Source organism: Cryphonectria parasitica (assembly GCF_011745365.1).
Source record: "Cryphonectria parasitica EP155 unplaced genomic scaffold M406scaffold_7, whole genome shotgun sequence".
Taxonomy (NCBI): Eukaryota; Fungi; Ascomycota; class Sordariomycetes; order Diaporthales; family Cryphonectriaceae; genus Cryphonectria; species Cryphonectria parasitica.
Window position 1 is genome coordinate 3,311,221 of NW_024468915.1, and position 18,511 is coordinate 3,329,731.

Below are 18,511 nucleotides of genomic sequence, written 5' to 3' on the forward strand. Positions count from 1 at the left end.
CCCTTAGACGTAACTGTAAGCTGAAACAGCAATCGGGTCCTGCGCGGGTAAATGACGGGATCAGAATCGTCCTTTTATGTACATCAGTGTACACTATTCGACCTCTTGCAGGCCGTCTTTGGCATACTGTGTACTGGAAATAGTCTTAAGAGATGTACATATATTTCCTCATTGGCTCGTCTAACAAAACTCCTCCTCCCTCGCTCTTCCACTTCCTCTTCAGTTACCCAAAGCCCAAGGACATCTGCCTTTACAAGATACAGTTCGATGTCTCTTCACCAGGCATGATTGGTACTCTTACTCTTCATAATACCCCAAGACTCCATATCTCGCCGTGGTGGTGGTGGAAAATTGGGGCAGGCCTCCTAAGCACCATTAGCATGGTTCTCCTTCCAGTAACACTGTCGAAAGCCATCAATCTCGCACTCGCATCCTGGCCGCTCTCGATCCAGCCCATATCCCTGATTGCCGTCTTCACAACTGTCGAACAGTCGTCCATGATGGTTCCGATTGCTGGCTGCATTAGCCAGCCTAAGTGGCGCCACTTTATGCATCGGCCGAACCGCTCAGTCATCTCTAGCTGTTTGACGAGGCCAGCCGTGGGCCGTGAGGTTCGCTCATGGTCTTGCTGTCGACTCTACTCATCGTTATAATGACAGGTCGCTGACTGGCTTAAATATCAGGCATAAGCAATGCACTGACATTAAACCCCGATCTGCACAGTCAAACTCCAGTCTTCATTGATCGATGGGATTTCCGGCTCAACCCTCTCACCCATGTACTCATGCCCAGGCGATCACTGCTCATGAGAAACATTCACTACGCTGGGTATGTGTAGAACATATTAGAATGTAATAGACATGGTAAATGTAAACTGCACCATACTAGCTCCCGACTCCCTCAACTGCACCTATACATCCCCCCCCCCCCCCCAAGATCCTCCCCTTCAATCTTTAAACGCAGATCTACCTCTCATGCAATTTGTTCAATATGACCCTCATAGCCCCAACATAAACTCCATTTCGTAGCAAGGGTTACATTGGAAGTAAACAGGCGTGGTCGGACAAATTCAACAGCTGACGATTTGCCATATCAGAACTTTGGATACAGCTGGTAGCATTGCACGGGTTCTTCGACTTCCTCATGTCTTTCAATGCTTCTTCAGAAGAACCTGGATTAGTAGGTTCGAAATCATCCCAAAATTGAACTTGTAGAATCATGTCTGGATTTACCAAGGAAAGACAGTCGCTGCCAGAAGGGGCATGGGACGCCGCCAGCAGCACTACTAGCAGCACAGCCAAACCAATGCTGCTGCCGGAATCAAGCCGGACTATCAGAAATGGACCAGGCCTATATGTGCTGATACAGGTGATAAATACCGAGTCCGTCTAACGCCACTAGGTCGAACAGATGATGCCAACACTGAAGGCGGAGAAAACGTGCCAAACAACCTCATTGGAGGTATCATCCCTGCCTTTGTCAACCTTGTGACTTGACGACGGCCAATCGAGCCTCGACAGCTGTACCCCCGATGTCTTGATCCAGAGGCCGCAGACAGTACTCCCAAACGCGGGTACTGTGTCAACATAGCGGATGTTCAACGAATGCACATGCACATGCTTCAAGGGCGCGTCAATCGGCTTGCACTATCAGCAGGATTTAAAAGGGACTACGGTGCCAGCGACGACGCACTTGAGAGACTGGAGCCGGCGCTTCGGGAATACCGTACGTTGTCTCGCGTCACCCGTGGAAGATAAATAGAAGTAGTCTGTGGCTCACATAAATGCTTTCATGAAAAGCATAGGCCGTCCGCGATCACGAGGATATGTGCCGCTACAGTGGGCAAACGCGACGACTCCTTCAAAATATCTAGCGAGCGTTACCTAGACCGACTGTTGCTGAATCAAGCCATGAGCAATAAAATGAAATCTATGTGACATTTTGAACATCTGAAGTCCACGGCAACTGTTACGGGGCCCTGGGAGGCCGGTAAGGGCGAGGTGAGACCCATGGTCGGGACACGAGGGAAGGCGTTTAGACGGGCGCTATGGTCGCGGATTGCGGGCGCGCTCGTCGGAGCTGCTTTTCTCATTGGGGCCATGTAGCTTCTTGTTCCAGAATAGAGGATCTTCCTGCAGCTGGAGTTGTAATAGGATGCATACTTGCGTTTGGCTTGTTTATGGTCGTTTCGCTTGATTCGGCTACGCTAGCTTATGCCGCAGTGCTGATGGTTTTTGTTGGCGTCGTACTGCAAAACACTGGGTGGGGACTTGTGAGTGTTCAGAAAATTCCGCTGAAAACAAGTAAATTTACTCAGCTGTAATGATTCCGATTCACCAGTTGCGACGCAACCGGTATTCCAGAACGGTCATACTAAATAGAATCTTTATCATAATGGATGGATATAGCATACAAGTGCGCGGACAGTGTAAACATTGGTGCTCAGGGGTTGAGTGCATTTCTTGGATGTCAGCACTCTAAAGCGGCCTTTGCAAGCTGGTTCTGAATCCCCCAATGCGACCTACAGACCACTAGCGCAGTAATGAGAGGTGAGCTGGCTGGACTGCCTAGTCCAATTGGACTGGTAGATCTGTAACGTGGTGAGTATATAATGAGCTACTATAGTACGGGGGAATTCTTCGTATATCCATCGTCTCTCTAAGCCTTCTCCCTGCCGCAGGATAACCTCTTATCATCCAAGTCCTCGCCGGCCCAGTCCCACTAGTCTCAGACACGAGTATCAACGAGATAGATTCAGTGTCTGAAGATGCAAGTGTCTCCTGCTTGACAATTACTGTACAGCTAGTGTTGCTGGTAGTCTTCGCTAACAACGATCCATAGTGGGAGACGACGCCAAATCTGTGGAGGCAGGCTCTGAATCAGTTAGCAGAGGACGATCGGAAGGAATTCAGGTTCGATGGCTCCAACAGAGGATTTGACCCTGCTGAGATTGTGCAGGTGGTCGAGAGTGAGAAAGCGAAATGCGTCAAAAAGCAATGGGTTCTCTATACGAACAAAGCGGGCAAGGAAGTGCATGTTCGCGACATACTGGAGAAGACTGTTGGGTGGATCGAGAAGTTCAAGGAAGTGGGCGACATGGCGGTCGAGTTTGACCCCTGCCATACTTCTGTTCCTTGGATGGCAGTAAAGACGCTTCTGCAGGTAGGGGCTAAGTGTCTTCCTCTACTGTATCCTCGAAGCACGTCTGTTGCTGATGCGTTTTGTTTTGTGCAGGTTGCTGTGAATGACTGCCAGACGTTCGGCGCCATGATCGAAAGCCTCGAAGGTGTCTCCAGTATCATTGCCAGATATACGGAGCTAGAGGCCAAGGTCCTCATCCGTATATCCACCCTCACCAAGCAACTTTCCACAGCTCTTGTTGAGCTCTACAGTTCCGCTTTGAGGTTTCTCGCGCAAGCCTGTCGGTACTACGGACAGAGTACTACGAGTAAGCCACTGATCATGCCTACTGGGGGCATCGGTATCGCATGATATCTGACGAGACTGGCAGAACGAGCCTTCAAAAGCACCTTCATCACAGCAAAGAAGGCCGTCGAGGAGCCCGTACTTCGCATCGAGAAGCAGGAGAATGAGGTATACAAGCTGGTCTGCCTCGTGCAGAGTGAGACTACCGGTGTGGACCTTAAGAGCATCATCGAGAGCATTAGACAGAGCGTGGAAGACTTCCATGCCTCGAAAGAGGAGCAGTACAAGCGTTTCGCCGCCTGGATCAAGGGCATCGACACAAAAACAACATACGAAACGGCTCTCCAATATCATCACAGCGGGACCTGCGAGTGGCTCCTGTAGCTGGACGAGTTCCGTGCCTGGGAGTCGGCCAAGACGACCAAGCCAAAACTGCTCTGGGTCCACGGCCCAGCAGGGTTTGGTAAGACTTTTATGTCGGCCTGGGCAATTCGGCATCTGGAACAGAGGGAGGGAGCAAGGCCGCTGTCGTATTTCTTCTGCGTGGCCGACAACCAGCTCACCCGCGACCCATACGCAATTCTCCGGTCGTGGCTTATGCAGATGCTGGAGCAGGACGAAGCCGTCGTGTCAGTCATGGACGCCGTCTACAAGGAACGAAAGAAAGAGCAGATGCTGACGCATATCGGTCTGTGGCAATTGTTCGCGGCAGTTGGCGAGGCCATCGAGGGCTGCACCTTTGTCGTGGATGGGTTTGACGAATGCACCGAAATCGACATGGGAGCTCACTACCATCACAACGAGCCTCGAAACCTCTTTCTGTGCGACCTTCTTGAGAATCTGTCACAGACGAAGTCGCGCGTCTTGGTTCTCAGCAGAGACACTCCAGACATTAGGGAGTATTTAGGGAACGACAGCACCGTAACGACGCCTCAGGTTGCGAACTTTGAGCACCGAATCACGGTCGAGGACACCACCGCCGATGTGAGATCGTTCTCGGAGCACGTGGTCAACAATAAGCTCTCCAAGAAAACGCCTGAGCTGCGGCAGAAGCTTGCCACTCAGGCTGCAGAGAGAAGCGAGGGCATGTTCTTGTGGATCAAGCTCCTCGGGCAAAAGATCTCTCCGGCCCAGAACGCGAAACAGCTCTCCAAGACTGTGACGGAGATGCCCTCAGGTATCAGTGAAGCATACTCCCGCGAGCTGAACAAAATCATTCGGCTGCCAGCAGACGAGAAGGAGAAAGCTGTGATGGTTCTGCGATGGACTCTTTTCGCCGTCCGTCCTCTCCAGGTCAAGCAGTTAGTGGAAGCCCTTGTCGTGTCCGATGATGACTTGGACAAGTACCCTGAGAACGACCTTCCTGATTCCTGGAATGAAGGGTTCGTCGATGAGGACTATGTAAAGGATATGATCCTCAGCCGGTGCGGATCACTCCTGCAGCTGCAATCGAGCTCGGCCGAAACGCCCATCGCTGATCATACCGTCCACTTCGTCCACTTCTCAGTTAAGGAGTATCTGTCAAATCTCTCCAACGGTACAATCCATAATCAGAGGGACGTCGACCTTGGACTGATGGATCCTGCAGCCGAGGAGAGGCGCCTCGCTGGCATTTGTCTGCGCTACCTGGCATTGGACTCATTCGATAACATTCCGTCCGACACAGACGTATATCCTTTCCTGTCGTACGCGGCATGGGCGTGGTACTTCCACAGCTTCCACGACAAGCCGAAGCCACCTGTAGATATTATGTATCGAACGCAGAGAGCCTTCGATCCGGCAACCTCAAGCTGGAGAGTCTGGACGCCGCTGATAGAGGCTGAGCTTGCCGACTCAGACAAGGGCACCGACTTTATCGCTACAGACACGGACGCCAGGTCGGATAAAAAGTCAGACACGCATGCCGAAAGTGTGGAAGAGCCTGTCCTTCTCCAGGAGGTGCCGAACCCCATCTATTATGCTGCGCTCCTAGGCTTAACGGACATTGTGAAATGGCTCGAAAGTCAGGGCCTCGATTGTTCCTGCACAGGTGGACGCTTTGGCTTCCCTTTGCAGGCGGCAGTCGTACACAGACACGAGGAGGCTGTCAGGCATCTGCTTGACCGGGGCGTCGACGTCTCGCAGAAGGGTGGGACGTACGGCGCGTCCATCGTAGCGGCTGCCGCCGTATCCACTCCGAATATAGTTAAGATCCTCCTGGATCAGAGCGCTGACGCCACAGCAACTGGCGAAGCTGGGTGGACGGCATTGCACTATGCCGCTGATCGAGGGAGTGCCGAAATTGTAAAACTTCTCCTTGACTACGGCGCGGATATCGACGCTGTAACAGACATGCTCGTCACAGCAACCCACCTGGCCTGCTCTTCCAGGCATACGGATGTCCTTTGCTTCTTGGCCGACAGAGGTGCAAATCTGACACTGTCAGACACAGAGGGTAGATCCGCATTGCAGGAAGCCATTTGGAATGGAGACGCAAAGACTGTTGACCTTTTGCTCGACAAAGGGGTCATGCCCGAGAATGTGTTCCCTGACGGGTGTGGTGCGCTCCAGTCTGCCGTCTGGGAGCCCAAAATAGTCAAGAGGCTACTCATGAAGGGCCTCGATCCGAATCTGCTTGACAATCAAGGACAGACTCCACTGCAAGTGGCTGCCGCCAGCGGTGTCGAAGATTCTATCACGATGCTGATCGATGCCGGAGCAAATGTGAATGACGCACCTGCTACCACCAATGGTGCTGTATTCTCTGCTCTGCAGGCCGCGCTCAGCAATGGAAAAGTGCGCGTTGCTCAGATGCTCCACTCGAGAGGCGCTGATCTGGACTTAAAGACCATTGGCGGCCTCACTGCGCTGATGGTTGCTATTGATTGCGGTGACCGCCAGGCGGTGGACTGACTGCTAGAGGAGGGAGCATCAATGCGATGCATATGGGAGCACACCCAAGTGTCACTGTTTGATAATGCTGTCGACTTGGGTAATGACGAGATGGCGAGGTGGTTAGTACGTCGTGGTTGCTTTCGTATTCAGGACGGACAGGTGGACGCTGCTTGTCGGGTGTGGGACGAGGACAGCTTGGTCATGCTGGCGTACGATGGCGATGCGGTGAAAGCAGAAAACCTCCTTCGCGACTCAACGCCAGAGATGGTCCTCAGCGAGGCACTTCATGTCGCATCAGCCCGCGGACACGTCGAGATTATTGAGTTGCCCCTCAGCAATCATGCCAAGATCAACCTCAGCCTCAGAGACATCAACGGGCGAACCGCCCTGCACCACGCGACTCGACACATGCACCTCGATGTGGCGAATCTGCTCGCCCATCAGGGTGCAGGCGTCTCGCTGGAAGACGATGTCGGTTCCACGCCTATCGACCTCGCTGTGCGGCATGGCAAGAACGCCGGCGACTTCATCCAGGAGCACATGGACGACTTTACCCTCAACATTAGCCGGCGACCGTCCCTCCTGGGCGTCACGCCAAATCAAGGGGCAAGTCTCACCGTTATAGGTATCAGGAAGCGGCTCTCTGGCATGTGGGCTGGCCACTATTGCTATCTGGCATGGAATGATGGGCGAAAGGATCCCTTTTCCATCAATATCCCTGCAGAACAGCCACGCAACTCGCAACCGTGCACTTTCTCGAGCGATGGCGAGGACGTCATTGGCCCCTTCCAGATCCATGGCTTCGTCGACCCAGCTGGCATCGTTTGGTTTGCAAAACTGTACCGGGCCACGGGGTGGCTGTATCGTGGGCGGCTGGATGCCACGAAGGGGGTGTTGAAGGGGACATGGGGCAGCAATAGGAAGTTATGGTTCGGAACGTTGGTGCTTCGACTGGAGGAATGAGACCTGACTAAGCATGTGAGCAGCCTAGAAACTTTCATGATCTAGATATATATATATTGTTGTTTGGGGGGGGGGGGGTGGTTTTGTATGTTTGCGCGAGCTCGCTTGCGTCTAAGTGGATTGCTACTTGACATAAGTCTTCCCTTCCGTCTTGTGCAATTCTCTTATTAGCTTTGGCTAAGTGACTTTAGATTATAGAAAAAAGGGTATACGGAAAGTTCGTTACATGGAGCTGTTTTCTGCCGTAAACGTCTTACATTTGCTAGTTATGACCATGAAGCAAGCCAATCTGACTTTTCGCTCTCGTTTCCATTCCAAATGTTATTTATATGAGTTTAGGCCGAAGAATCATGTCACAACATATATGCTTCCAGTACAGAATCTTCTTCAATATAATCGGCCATGAAAAAGATAAGAAGAAAGAAATTAAACCGCAACAGCTCAGGGTTCCCAGCGGTTTTCCACCCTTGCTCTGTATGACAGCGTCTCCCCGCATCAATGCCATCGTCTTTTTGACCTCACACTCCCAGGCAGTCAAGTGACCGTCCTCGCCATCCTCTACATTGCCGACTATATTCTCACTCAAGCAGCAAGCCATTGTCGCCCAGGTGAAAGGCTCCGTAACCTACATGGATGCCAGAACTGGCCGTCCCGTCGACATTCGCACTCTTGGTGATGGATGGCCGGCCTTGTTTGACAGTTTGGCCCAGAACTCTGAACGAGCAAATGCCCTCAAGAAGGATTGGGAGAGCAAGAATCCCACCCGTTCGAAAATCTGAGAGCATGGCTTTTTCGAGACCCTTCAGGGATTTCCCACCTCCCCCCTTTTTCTTGTGTGTGTGTTCTCGATCATAATACTACTATAAGAAGCGCAATCAAACAAGTTTCTATCAGAGATGCACCTCCACATCCATGGTATTCCATGCTTATCTTTCTGTTTGTCTCGCCGACAATTGTGGAGCAACGAAGACGCCATCCGCAGTAGACACTCCCATAGACATGTCGGCCGAAATCATCTTGATGCCAAGCTCTCCTGGAAATCATTAACTTGTGTTGGACACCCAACGTCAATAAGCACCTTTCGGCCTTCATCTCAGCCATCACTTACGATAGGCCGCCTCGTCCATCGAGATGGATCAGTGTATACATCGACACCTTGGTGATTTCCCTCCAACTTCACTGAAGTTACGTGTCCTCCAAATCCATTGCCCGCCTCGTATACGTCGACCGTGCAATTGCGCTCACGCAGCTTCCACGATCACGCTGTCTCTGAGATGCTGACACCAATGACAACACGGGTGCGGAGGAGATGGCATAGGCTTCTTTGGCTCGTACGTCATCTCATAGAATAAAATCAAGCGCATAAAAACTCAAAAATCAGAAAGGATGAGTAAGAGTAGCAAATGTCTTGTGTGAGAGCAAAGTAATAGTCATATTTTATAATGTGATCGACTGGAGACCATGCAAGTCCTTAGCCAAGTAATCGTCCTTGTAATACTTGAATATCATACCACTTTCTCTCATGCTCCTGAGTCTTCTACCCAACAAATCATGCATGTATTTTGCGAGGGATTCATAATGTACGTACAATAGGGTTTTAACTAATAGCATTAAATTCCGAGCTTCCACCGAATATTTAGCAGGAATTTAGCCCCCATGCAACAAGGTACGTTGGTTGTGCAAGTGCAAGTTCAGAATCATCAAATGATTTGCCAGCATTGCAATCCTCGGTGAGCCTTTTGGCCTATGGTGTGATTGCATTCATATCTATTCAAGTATGCATATAAGATGCACTGCGAGGCCTCTAGCCCCGACTAAGAGTGGAGAAAAGAGCTATGGCAGCGTCTTCACCTCGTCGATGAAGGATTGCAATCCCGCTCACTGTCGCATTGTATACTCACACTTGTAAACTTTGATTGCTGAGACTGCTTCTTTTGGAGAAATGGGTTCGGTCAGCCTGGAGAGCTTCCGCCCTCTGTCTTCTATCTGTGAGTTACTTACATGTGGGGCCACCCTGACGAGCCTATAAGTCTAACTGATCGTCAAGCAAGAACACCGTCAGAAGTGGAAAAGAAAAGACAAAAGGAAAAAAAAGAAAACATAGCAATATGATACCGGGCTTTTTGGAGCGCCTTCAAATGTTCCACCATGGTGAGTGTGTCTCATTATCCCGCTCTTTCGCCAGCCTCTTGGCCGTTGTTATCGGCACCCGGAATGTCTATTCTCATCCTCTTCGCAATTAACCAGAGCTGTTCCTTGCCAAGCGTGTACCTACGCGTTGTCATTGATGAAGTCATGCGTCTACTTCCTCCACCCTGCGGCGTGCACTGCCGTAAGTGCGAGTGAGGAGGCGTGACTGTTGTCCTGGACAATTTTCTTGTCCCGATTGGCAGCGATGTTAGGACGGGCCTGTTTTGCATCTTTCGCAATGGCAGAATCTTTCGCGATCCTGTCAGCTTTTGGACATAGCGATACCGGAGACGTTGCCAGAAGCTGAGTACAATCTTGCTAAGGAGATGTTCCCCCATTTCTTATCGGCCCAAGAAATTGTGTGCGAGGGCCAGTGAGTCACTGGCCCTAGGCCGTGCACGGCCCAGCCAGCCAGCCAACAGCCAGACCTGTTGATAGCCTCAGTTAGTTGCCCTCGTGGCTTTTCTCTTCTTTTCTCTTCTCTTCAGCGCACTGCAATACGAGCTTTTTGCCCTCGCATAAATTGTGCTGGCAGTCACGTCGCTATCAGAATCAGCATCGCATTCACTGACGTTTTATTGAATTATGACTTCCGACTAGGTCTTCAACAGTCCAAGGCGTCTTCCTTCCTTTGGAAAAACGCGCTTGAAGAGCCCGGTGCAGAGTCGGACCTGATGTTCGAAAGCCACTATTTAATCGCCGGTTGGGAACATGGTCCTTTTATTCAATCTGAGGCGCGAGGTTAAGAGTTGAATCCAGTGTATCGTTTGATCAAATGTAACCTATTGAATATGCAAGTTGCGGATTTAGTCACGCGTATCAAATGCTGTAGTAACAAGAAAACAAATCAATCATCCCCCTCCCCGGAGCAATTGTGATTGAAAGCCAGCCAACCATTTGAAATTAAAAGCCAGATTGCTGTTCTCCGAGAAACTTCCGAGCCACGTCACAACTCGTGAGGCTTATGATACTGGCTATCTTGGCGATTTGTTCTCCCCGCTCTTGCGTGTTTGCTTGGTTGATGCGAATGGCGTCCATTTCGCACTGTGTCAGGTTGACGAAGATGTCTCAACGCACGGGCTAGATCTGCTCCAACTCAGAAAGTAGAAGAAGGCGGTATGAGTTCATCTGCATCTCGTACTATGACACGCTCCTCAGGGTCAAGTGATTTCCAAGTGTTGGTACGCTTCGTACCGTGGACGGTGGACTGCAAGATTTGGGGAGGGTCGTCTTTGGTGGAGAGAAGCTTCGATTGTCGGATCTGTGTGAGTCTACGAGGCCTCCCAAGGCTCTCCATTAGTTGTTCGAGTACAGAAAAAAAAAAAAAAGAATTGTCATCGATCGTGTTGTAACCCACCAGCCAGGGGGCAAGCTTTGTAGGCAAAGATGGCCTAAAAGGGCCTCCAGCTGGTTAGAAGAGCCGGCTGCAAGGGTGTAATGCAAAAAGGGGCTTTCTATGTTCGAGGACCTGATCAATTTCTTTTCCTTTTTACTATTCAATAGATACAGCAACAATATAGACAAATGTTTTCCCCAGATTTGGTTCCAGTTCTTTAGCTGTCACAAGTTGTGCAAGAGCCTCCCCCGATGTAGGCTCAGGACCAAGTTCGACTGTGTCGATGACAATCTGGAATCGGTTGATGAATGCTACAGGGCAACATCTTGACTGTGCGTATAAAATTCTCCTTGGGCCGTGAATACTTACATTGATCGATGAACCCTCATCAAATTGATGACGAGACTCCGCAACGATCAACCCGTGTCGTAAAAGTGGTCAAGTGCGGTCGCAAGGGCTCTACTCCATACGTTTTCAAATTGTGCCTGAGCAGAATGTTGAAGCATCTTGGAATCTCGAGTCAGCAGACAGGATTGAGACGGATGTCACTGAGAACTGTTATCTAGAAGCTACTGAGCTGTCATTTTGCAGTATGCCTTCGACTTTGAAACCTTCAAGGATCCTTGTGGGCCCATACGTCGTCAAGATAATTGTGATATTCAGGTGCCGTCTCATTTGATTACTCATGCATTACCCAGCACATATTGTACCAATCCGAGGCTGCCCTCGTAAGCAGCCACTCAGCCTACGTCATGTCATCAAATAGCATTACTTCGTGGTGAAGATCATGTTTGCGCTTCTATATCGCAGGTGTATATATCATTCCTTCTTGGGTGATGATGCAAGACTAGTTGGGTTCTTTGCGAGTCGCTGCAATTTGGGGCGTTTGGGCTTATGAAGAAGCATGCGATGTTCGAACCCTTACAGTAAACCTAAGCTGCATATCATCAATTTCGTCCCGGACGTGTTACCTTTTTCTCTTGCCTAACTCACTTCATTTTTGTCTTTCTGCATTGTCATTGTAAAATCTCATGTATAGTAAACCTGCCTTATACCTGATTGCATTTGAAGTGCACTCTACGCGTCGGTTGTAATAGCAAGTAAGCAGTTACAATACATCACGTCTATTGACCTATTGGCCCCGCAGCCGTAATCATAAACATTCCCACACCTGAGCTGAAGCCTCTACATGCAGGAATGCGCCATCGGGGCTGAATAGCGCCAATGCATGCTAGATACATTGCATTATAGAATGGGCTTGGTCATACTACATGAAATCGGATGTATATTATTCCGTACAAAAACATTAGGCTCCGATTTCCAACCTCCACAATTTTCCCTCTTTCAGCTTACGTTTCGTCCTCAGGTGGTCTGTCTTGTCCAGTTCATCACATTAAATGTTTATCGCAGGCAAAATGCAACGCTATGAAAGGGACGACGATCCCCTGAATCGGCCGATCCAGCGGCGGGAGACGACACCGGCGCGAATCATGGAGCAGCCAGTGCCGCTGACGCCGTCGTCGAGACAGCCCACCAGCTCATTCCGGCGGCGGGTGCCGGCCCAGCCCGGCATAGTGAATGGAGCCGGAGTCCAGGCCTTTTATACGCCGTATGCGCCATATTATCCCGGCAGCACGCCACAGGCAGTGCCCATGTACTACCAGCCGCAGCCGATGCACTTCATCAGCATGCAGCCACAGCTAGGCATGCCCGACCCGAGCCTTATGGGCTCGTCGACAGCACTGCTGCCGGGCGTGCCGCTGTCTTCTCTCTCTAACAGCGGCGCCAGGGCCTCGCGGTCGCGGTCGCGGTCTCGGCAGAGATCTCGGCGTCGCTCCCCTGTTGACTTGAGAGCATACTCCAGATCGAATAGGTCCCGTTCCCGGAGCAGGTCTGCGGGCGATAGACGGCAGAGGAGCAGGACACCGCCGCCACCGCCGTCGCCACCACGGTCGATCCCAGTGATAATAAACCGCCGCGGACGCTTCGACGACGACGACGATGAATTTGAAGATAATTCCTCCTCTACCGTCTACTCCTTTACACCATCGCGTATGTCACGCGCCGCGTCGACGCAGCCAAGCAGCACACATGCAGAGGACAAACCATTCGAGAAGGATGAAGACGATGCCAATGGTGGTGGTGACGGTATTAGAAGCAGTGGTGGCGGTCAAGGCTTGCGAAAGGAGCCAGATCGCGGGCTTCGCCTCTCGCACATCCTTGAATCGTGGTACGACGGTGATCACACGCTGGGCGGCTCACACGGCGCCAAGATCACAGCCGTACAAAGCAGCAGACTGAAATATCAGCCTCTGTTTCGGTGGTTGTAAGTGGCTGGTGCCCTAGAGAAAGCTCATTTCCTGCCCCTGTTGTTCATGAGACTGAGATACTGTCAGACATTGCACACGGAATCACATGGATTTTGAAGACTTTTCGGTAAGATTGTACACATTCACACATCTAATTATGTGTGATCATCAATCTCTGGTTCGAGTTGTTGCTGATAGCACTTTGAAGAAGGAGGTCACGCGCATCCCAGACCTGACCGCTGCCGAGGAGAAGGGCATACGTGATCTGCTCGCCCGCGTGCAGCGAAAGTTTGTCAAAACCGTCCAGACGGCCAACGGCAACAGCGTCCGCCACATGGAGCCCACGTGTATACAGCATGTGCTGCCGCCTGATGGTACTTCTAAGGCACCCAGCGTCGCTCGCCGCACTGTAACCTGGGTTTGTCTCCCCTACTTTACCCTGGAGAAGTACTCAGGGCTGGAGGGAGCTCCTCAGAATCCAGCCGCCTTTCCGATAGAGACATTGCTACAGGCCAAGTTTTCAAGAGCAGGTAGAAATCGAGATATGCGCCAAGCGGTCTGCCAGAGCAAGGACACACCGACTGGCCTCTGCTTCCACGTCGCACAGATGTGGTGTCTTGTGCTCGATAATTGTGAGTGGTCAACTTTTGGGTGACATTGCTGTCAGACGGAGAGCTCTCAGCGCTTATCAACTCACCCTCTTCCGTTAGCATTCCTATTCACGTATAGCCGCATGGCAGAGGAGACCCTTCGCGGTGACTCGGTTAGCCTAACCGTCAAATCCTCCCAAGATATCTCCAACGCGAGGCCTCAAGCGATCATTGCAGTGTCCTACCGGCAAACTGTGTTGTGGTCTATCCCTGTTGAGGAATGTCAGACATGGCTGGTGAGTTCAGTGGCGACCGGTGTCGGAAACCGCCGTATGTTGCGTTGACAATCAACCTCAGGATTTCCTTTCTCACTTCCGGGATTTCTGGCCTCGGAGACTACAATTCTTCCGGAGGAGACGGCCAGTGACGGCTGATGACTGGCCACGAATTTGGAATATGGCCAAACACGTCAGTGACAAGGTCACGCTTGAGATGAGAATCGGGTTCGAACTGCCTTTTGTCTTCAGCAGAGTTTCTGCGCTATTGGCTGACTGTGGACGCAGAAATCCCCCTGGACCGCCACCAGCTGGCGTTCTGATGCCCAGGGACATTGACGAAAGTGTTGAGAGAGAAGTGATCGCTGGGGCACATGTGCAGCCGCAGCCACCGCCGGGACGGAGCCATGCAACGTCGGAAAAGCTCGTCTCAGGCCAACATACTAAGCCTATGCCGGGAATCTCCAAATCAACGCCCTCATCTAGGTTGTCTATCTTCTCCTGTCTTATTGGCGTTACTCATCCCGACTTCGACACGATCGACGAGGAAGCTCTTGACGACCACCTGCGCGAGGTGGAAGACTATCTACTCTCTCGAACCAGCTTCAGTGACCGCCGCGCTTACACTGCCTGTCCTGATGCCACCCGGTCTGAGGTCTATGCCTTTCTTGAGAGCCAGGGTGTGGAACTCTCGAAGAGCGACGACAGCCAGCGCGTGTGGCAGCGGGACTACGAAGCAAAGCTAGATATCTTCAACGCAGCTGATGTGGTTTTCAAATTCTTCTTTCCGCTCGGAGTCGAGGCCCCAACAATTTCAAAGTTTTGGGGTGCGCTCCAAATAATCATCACTGTGAGTCTCGAGTAAAAACATCACCGTTTATCAATTTGGCATGTGTAACTTAACTTCACCCAGGACGGCGGACTCACTGCTTCGACCGACATGGAGGACGGCCCTCGACGAATCGGGCGACCTGTGATACCCAAGTACGCCATACAGAGCATGCGGTCAGAGCTGCGTGGCCTCTGTGTCGATTTGCAAGCCTTTGACGAGATCTTCGCTCACTCTGGAAAACGGGAGCAGGCTAGAATTGCAGTGCCCAAGGAGATCATCGAGGGCTGGATCCACCTCCTCATGAGCCTCATATACTTGCCCAAAGCCAACGAGAAGAGCGAGCGGCTTCTTGACGATGCCAAGGCCCTCATCCGCAGTGGCATGGCCGCAGTGGTTCGCTCGTTGTCAGCAAAGTCACTGCTGGACAACTCCGTTCTCTTGCCGCTGGAGCTTCTGTCTTTACTGAATCTGAAGCTGCTGCAGGATATGACCGTAGGGCGGCCGGATATCAGCGAGTGCTATTCAGCGTCTCTCGAAGAAATGGTTGGTAATTATCATTTGGCAGTTGGTTTTTAGTCGTCAAGTTGTAACAGCCCTTTGGAAGCTAATAGGTGAGCAACATAGGAGGCGGAGATCGCGTTCAAACCGTCAGACCGATCTCGAGAGTATCGCACCAGCCTCCTTGCAGAAGAGATATCGGTCGTGCAGCGAATTGTTGACACTCAAACGTCCATCTTCCAGTCGCTGCTGAGCTTCACGCGGGAGACAGGCCAGGACGAGCCAGCGCGGGGAGGCTACTCTGCACCGGTGCATCACGCCGATTCACGCTACCGGACTCGAGACAGGAACACTTCCGACACAGTGTACCATTACCGTGATAGCGGCCGGACGAGGATCCCCGCCTCAGAATATCGAGAGGCGCTACCTGACCGCTCACAATACGGGCCGTCATCGCGCGAGAGAACACGATCGCACTCATACGAAGGAGACGAGCCCACCATGTACTACTCCGTCCCGCCATACGTCGCGGCAAATGATCCGTCGACCGGTTTCAATCTTGCATCGACTGATCCGGGAGGCTACCGCGTCCTGCTGCTGAACGAATGCCTTCAGTTTCTGGCGGGACGCGATAGGGATTTCGCTGGTTTCCGAGGCTGGGCGTCGTTCCTCGAGAAAGTGGTGAGTTCCCTGTTTCCTACGCAATCCCTCCCCATGAAACCGCACCATTCCTTGCTAATGAACACTGCCCTTCTCGTCATCGTCACAGAATCGCAATAAGATCGACACCACCAAAGATCGGCACGACAATGCCATCTACGCCTTTACCATTGTCACCATCATCTTCCTGCCCCTCAGCGCCGTCGCGAGCATCTTCGGCATGAACACGAGCGACGTGCGCAACATGGACGGCGGACAATGGGTCTACTGGGCTGTTGCCGTACCTGTGACCGCCGTGGTTATCTTCCTGGGCCTGCTCTGGACCGGCGAGCTGGGCAACATTGTGCAATGGGTGCTGTCGTTTGGCCCACGCCAGCAGGGTTACCAGTCTCTGCCAGATGATATATACTATGACTATCCACCTCGACCGCCAACCCTTGCGCCCATGCCAGGCCGGCCGCGAAGGTACTCGGAAGAAATTGTTGTTGTGCGCGAAGAAGACTATCTGAGATAGCGCCATCCCTTCTGGATCCAAGGTCTACAGAGGGTAAGCCCCCAGGAGGAAGGATCAAGAATGGTAACATACTCTAGATTAACGCTGGAATAAGTAAGTGATAATTAACGCATGTCAGTAAAAATGTTGACAAGCTGTCTAATACGTTTTCGTAGTCATCTTTCTATGCATTACTTCCATGTCGACCAGGTTGATAAATCCACCATTTGCTGCCCACGTCCTTAGTCTCCATCATTGAATCCTTCGGCACTCCAAGGTGACAATAGTTGTCGTAACAACGCGCCAATACTGTAACAGCTTCATCTACACAAAGACGATTTCCAGCTTCCAGCATTCGGCCATTGAGATGCGGAAAAGTGTAAACACCCAGCAGTATAGCAACGAGCTGTGAGGTTCTGCAACCGCCTAGCAGTCTACTGGAATTATTGTCATGATTGGTGGGAATAATCACGGAGTCTTAAGGAGCATGGAACGATGACGCCTTAAGCAAGGTAATCTCACTCCTTGATACTTGCCTGAAGATCCACAGCAGTAGCAATTTCCTCGGCGAGCCAGTCTCGCGATTCATAATGTAATCCTAGGAGGTATAGAGCGAGCCCACGAGCGCTGGCAAGCGATATCCTTCTCAGCGTTATTTCATTATGTGAGTATTTGTCACTATTTCATAGACTGACCATCCGTCTCTTATTGTCTTTGATGAACCCCATTTTCCAAATGATGTCACGGTGTGAATAATCTAAGGGCATGTACAAGGGAACGCATTACACCGCTGGATTAGCCTTTTGGAATGTCGCTGAGAAATAGGCACAGTGAGAATGGTATTGCTTGAGAACGTGTTGGGGAATTTAGATTCAAAATGATCTCACAGACTCTGGTTCCCTTACCTGTGCTTGCCCGCAGAAATGACGCTCAGGACCTGCATTTGGACCCAGAAGCCCTCGGGCGACTGCAGCAACCCCGGTCGATGCAACCATGCAAAGCGACACTATTGCTTTTTTGACCCTGGGAGTCCTTAACTCGGTCCGCCCAATTCTTCGAAAGCTTGCCGTGCCTGCGTAAGCTTGCGGTAGGATAAAACTGATAAAACGGCGGCGGGCGGATAATTCCGCGAGGCAAGCAGGCAGCAATCGCATAAGCGGCATCGAAGTTTATGTTTTCCCTGAACCATCGAACGCGACCTGCCGCAATTTGGATGCGTTGCCATGCTGTATAAGGAAGGTGGCTATGCATGGAACGTCGATCCCTGCTATTGTACCGCAAACCAGGTGCTCATACGACAAAGAATGTAACCGTAAGCCGGAAAGAGGGTATTGATAAGCACAACATGGGAATTACGTCTTCGACAGGCGTGAAGATGCATGACGATGGCACAGACCGACGGCTCGATTGCCCCTCTGGATCTGAAAATGAGGGAATTATTTGAGGGGCACGTCCGCCTCGGACGCAGCTCTAGATTGCGAAGCGGCTCACCAGCCTACTCATTCGTCTTCGTACAAACGAGCCTCGTTCAGTGGCAAGATGGTTGGGAAGTTTTCCAGCATGATCACCTCTTTCGCCTTTGCGGCTTTGCTCCTGGCAGGCGCATCGTCGTCCTCGCGCCTCGGCCAGCGACTCGGCCAACGACAACTAGATCGGCGGTCGCAGATGATCGCTGAGAAGTATAAGGCCGTTTCTAAGAGATCCAGCAACAGCAGCAGTTCTGGCTTCCGCTTCCTCAACAACAATACCTCGCAATATCAGGTGACATCACTGCCAGAGGTGCCTTATGATGTCGGCGAGCTGTATGCGGGTAATATTCCCATCGGTACTGGGGACGCCGACCGAACCTTGTTCTTTGTGTTCCAGCCCACCATCAGCGAACCTGTCGACGAGATCACCATCTGGCTGAACGGCGGGCCGGGCTGTTCCTCAATGGAGGGCTTCCTTCAGGAGAATGGCCTTTTCATCTGGCAGCCTGGAACCTATGCACCGGTTGAGAATCCCTATAGCTGGGTCAATCTTACCAAGTAAGTCATTGTTGTTGTTGTTCACACCAGAACATATC

The 18,511-nt window shown here is 51.5% G+C and overlaps 2 protein-coding genes across 2 annotated transcripts; both read left to right on the top strand.

The window, feature by feature from the left end:
* Positions 1 to 380: 380 nt before the first annotated feature.
* M406DRAFT_333297 (uncharacterized protein) lies at positions 381 to 7,263 on the top strand (the record flags this gene model as incomplete). The annotated part of the gene is made up of 14 exons (XM_040920832.1): positions 381 to 606; positions 735 to 828; positions 1,029 to 1,045; positions 1,097 to 1,179; positions 1,591 to 1,725; positions 1,956 to 1,989; positions 2,154 to 2,272; positions 2,842 to 3,162; positions 3,235 to 3,448; positions 3,512 to 3,806; positions 3,844 to 3,889; positions 3,934 to 5,428; positions 6,326 to 6,423; positions 6,460 to 7,263. The coding sequence occupies 14 exons, from the start codon at positions 381 to 383 to the stop codon at positions 7,261 to 7,263; spliced, it is 3,981 nt and encodes a 1,326-aa protein (XP_040773933.1).
* Positions 7,264 to 12,186: 4,923 nt separating this feature from the next.
* Positions 12,187 to 16,613, top strand: M406DRAFT_347738 (putative Mg2+ transporter; the record flags this gene model as incomplete). The annotated part of the gene is made up of 10 exons (XM_040922325.1): positions 12,187 to 13,115; positions 13,186 to 13,225; positions 13,307 to 13,730; positions 13,809 to 13,984; positions 14,046 to 14,191; positions 14,252 to 14,813; positions 14,877 to 15,338; positions 15,420 to 15,974; positions 16,063 to 16,418; positions 16,451 to 16,613. 10 exons carry the CDS (start codon positions 12,187 to 12,189, stop codon positions 16,542 to 16,544), a joined length of 3,744 nt encoding a protein of 1,247 aa, XP_040773934.1. The 3' UTR covers positions 16,545 to 16,613.
* Between the last annotated feature and the right edge of the window lie 1,898 nt (positions 16,614 to 18,511).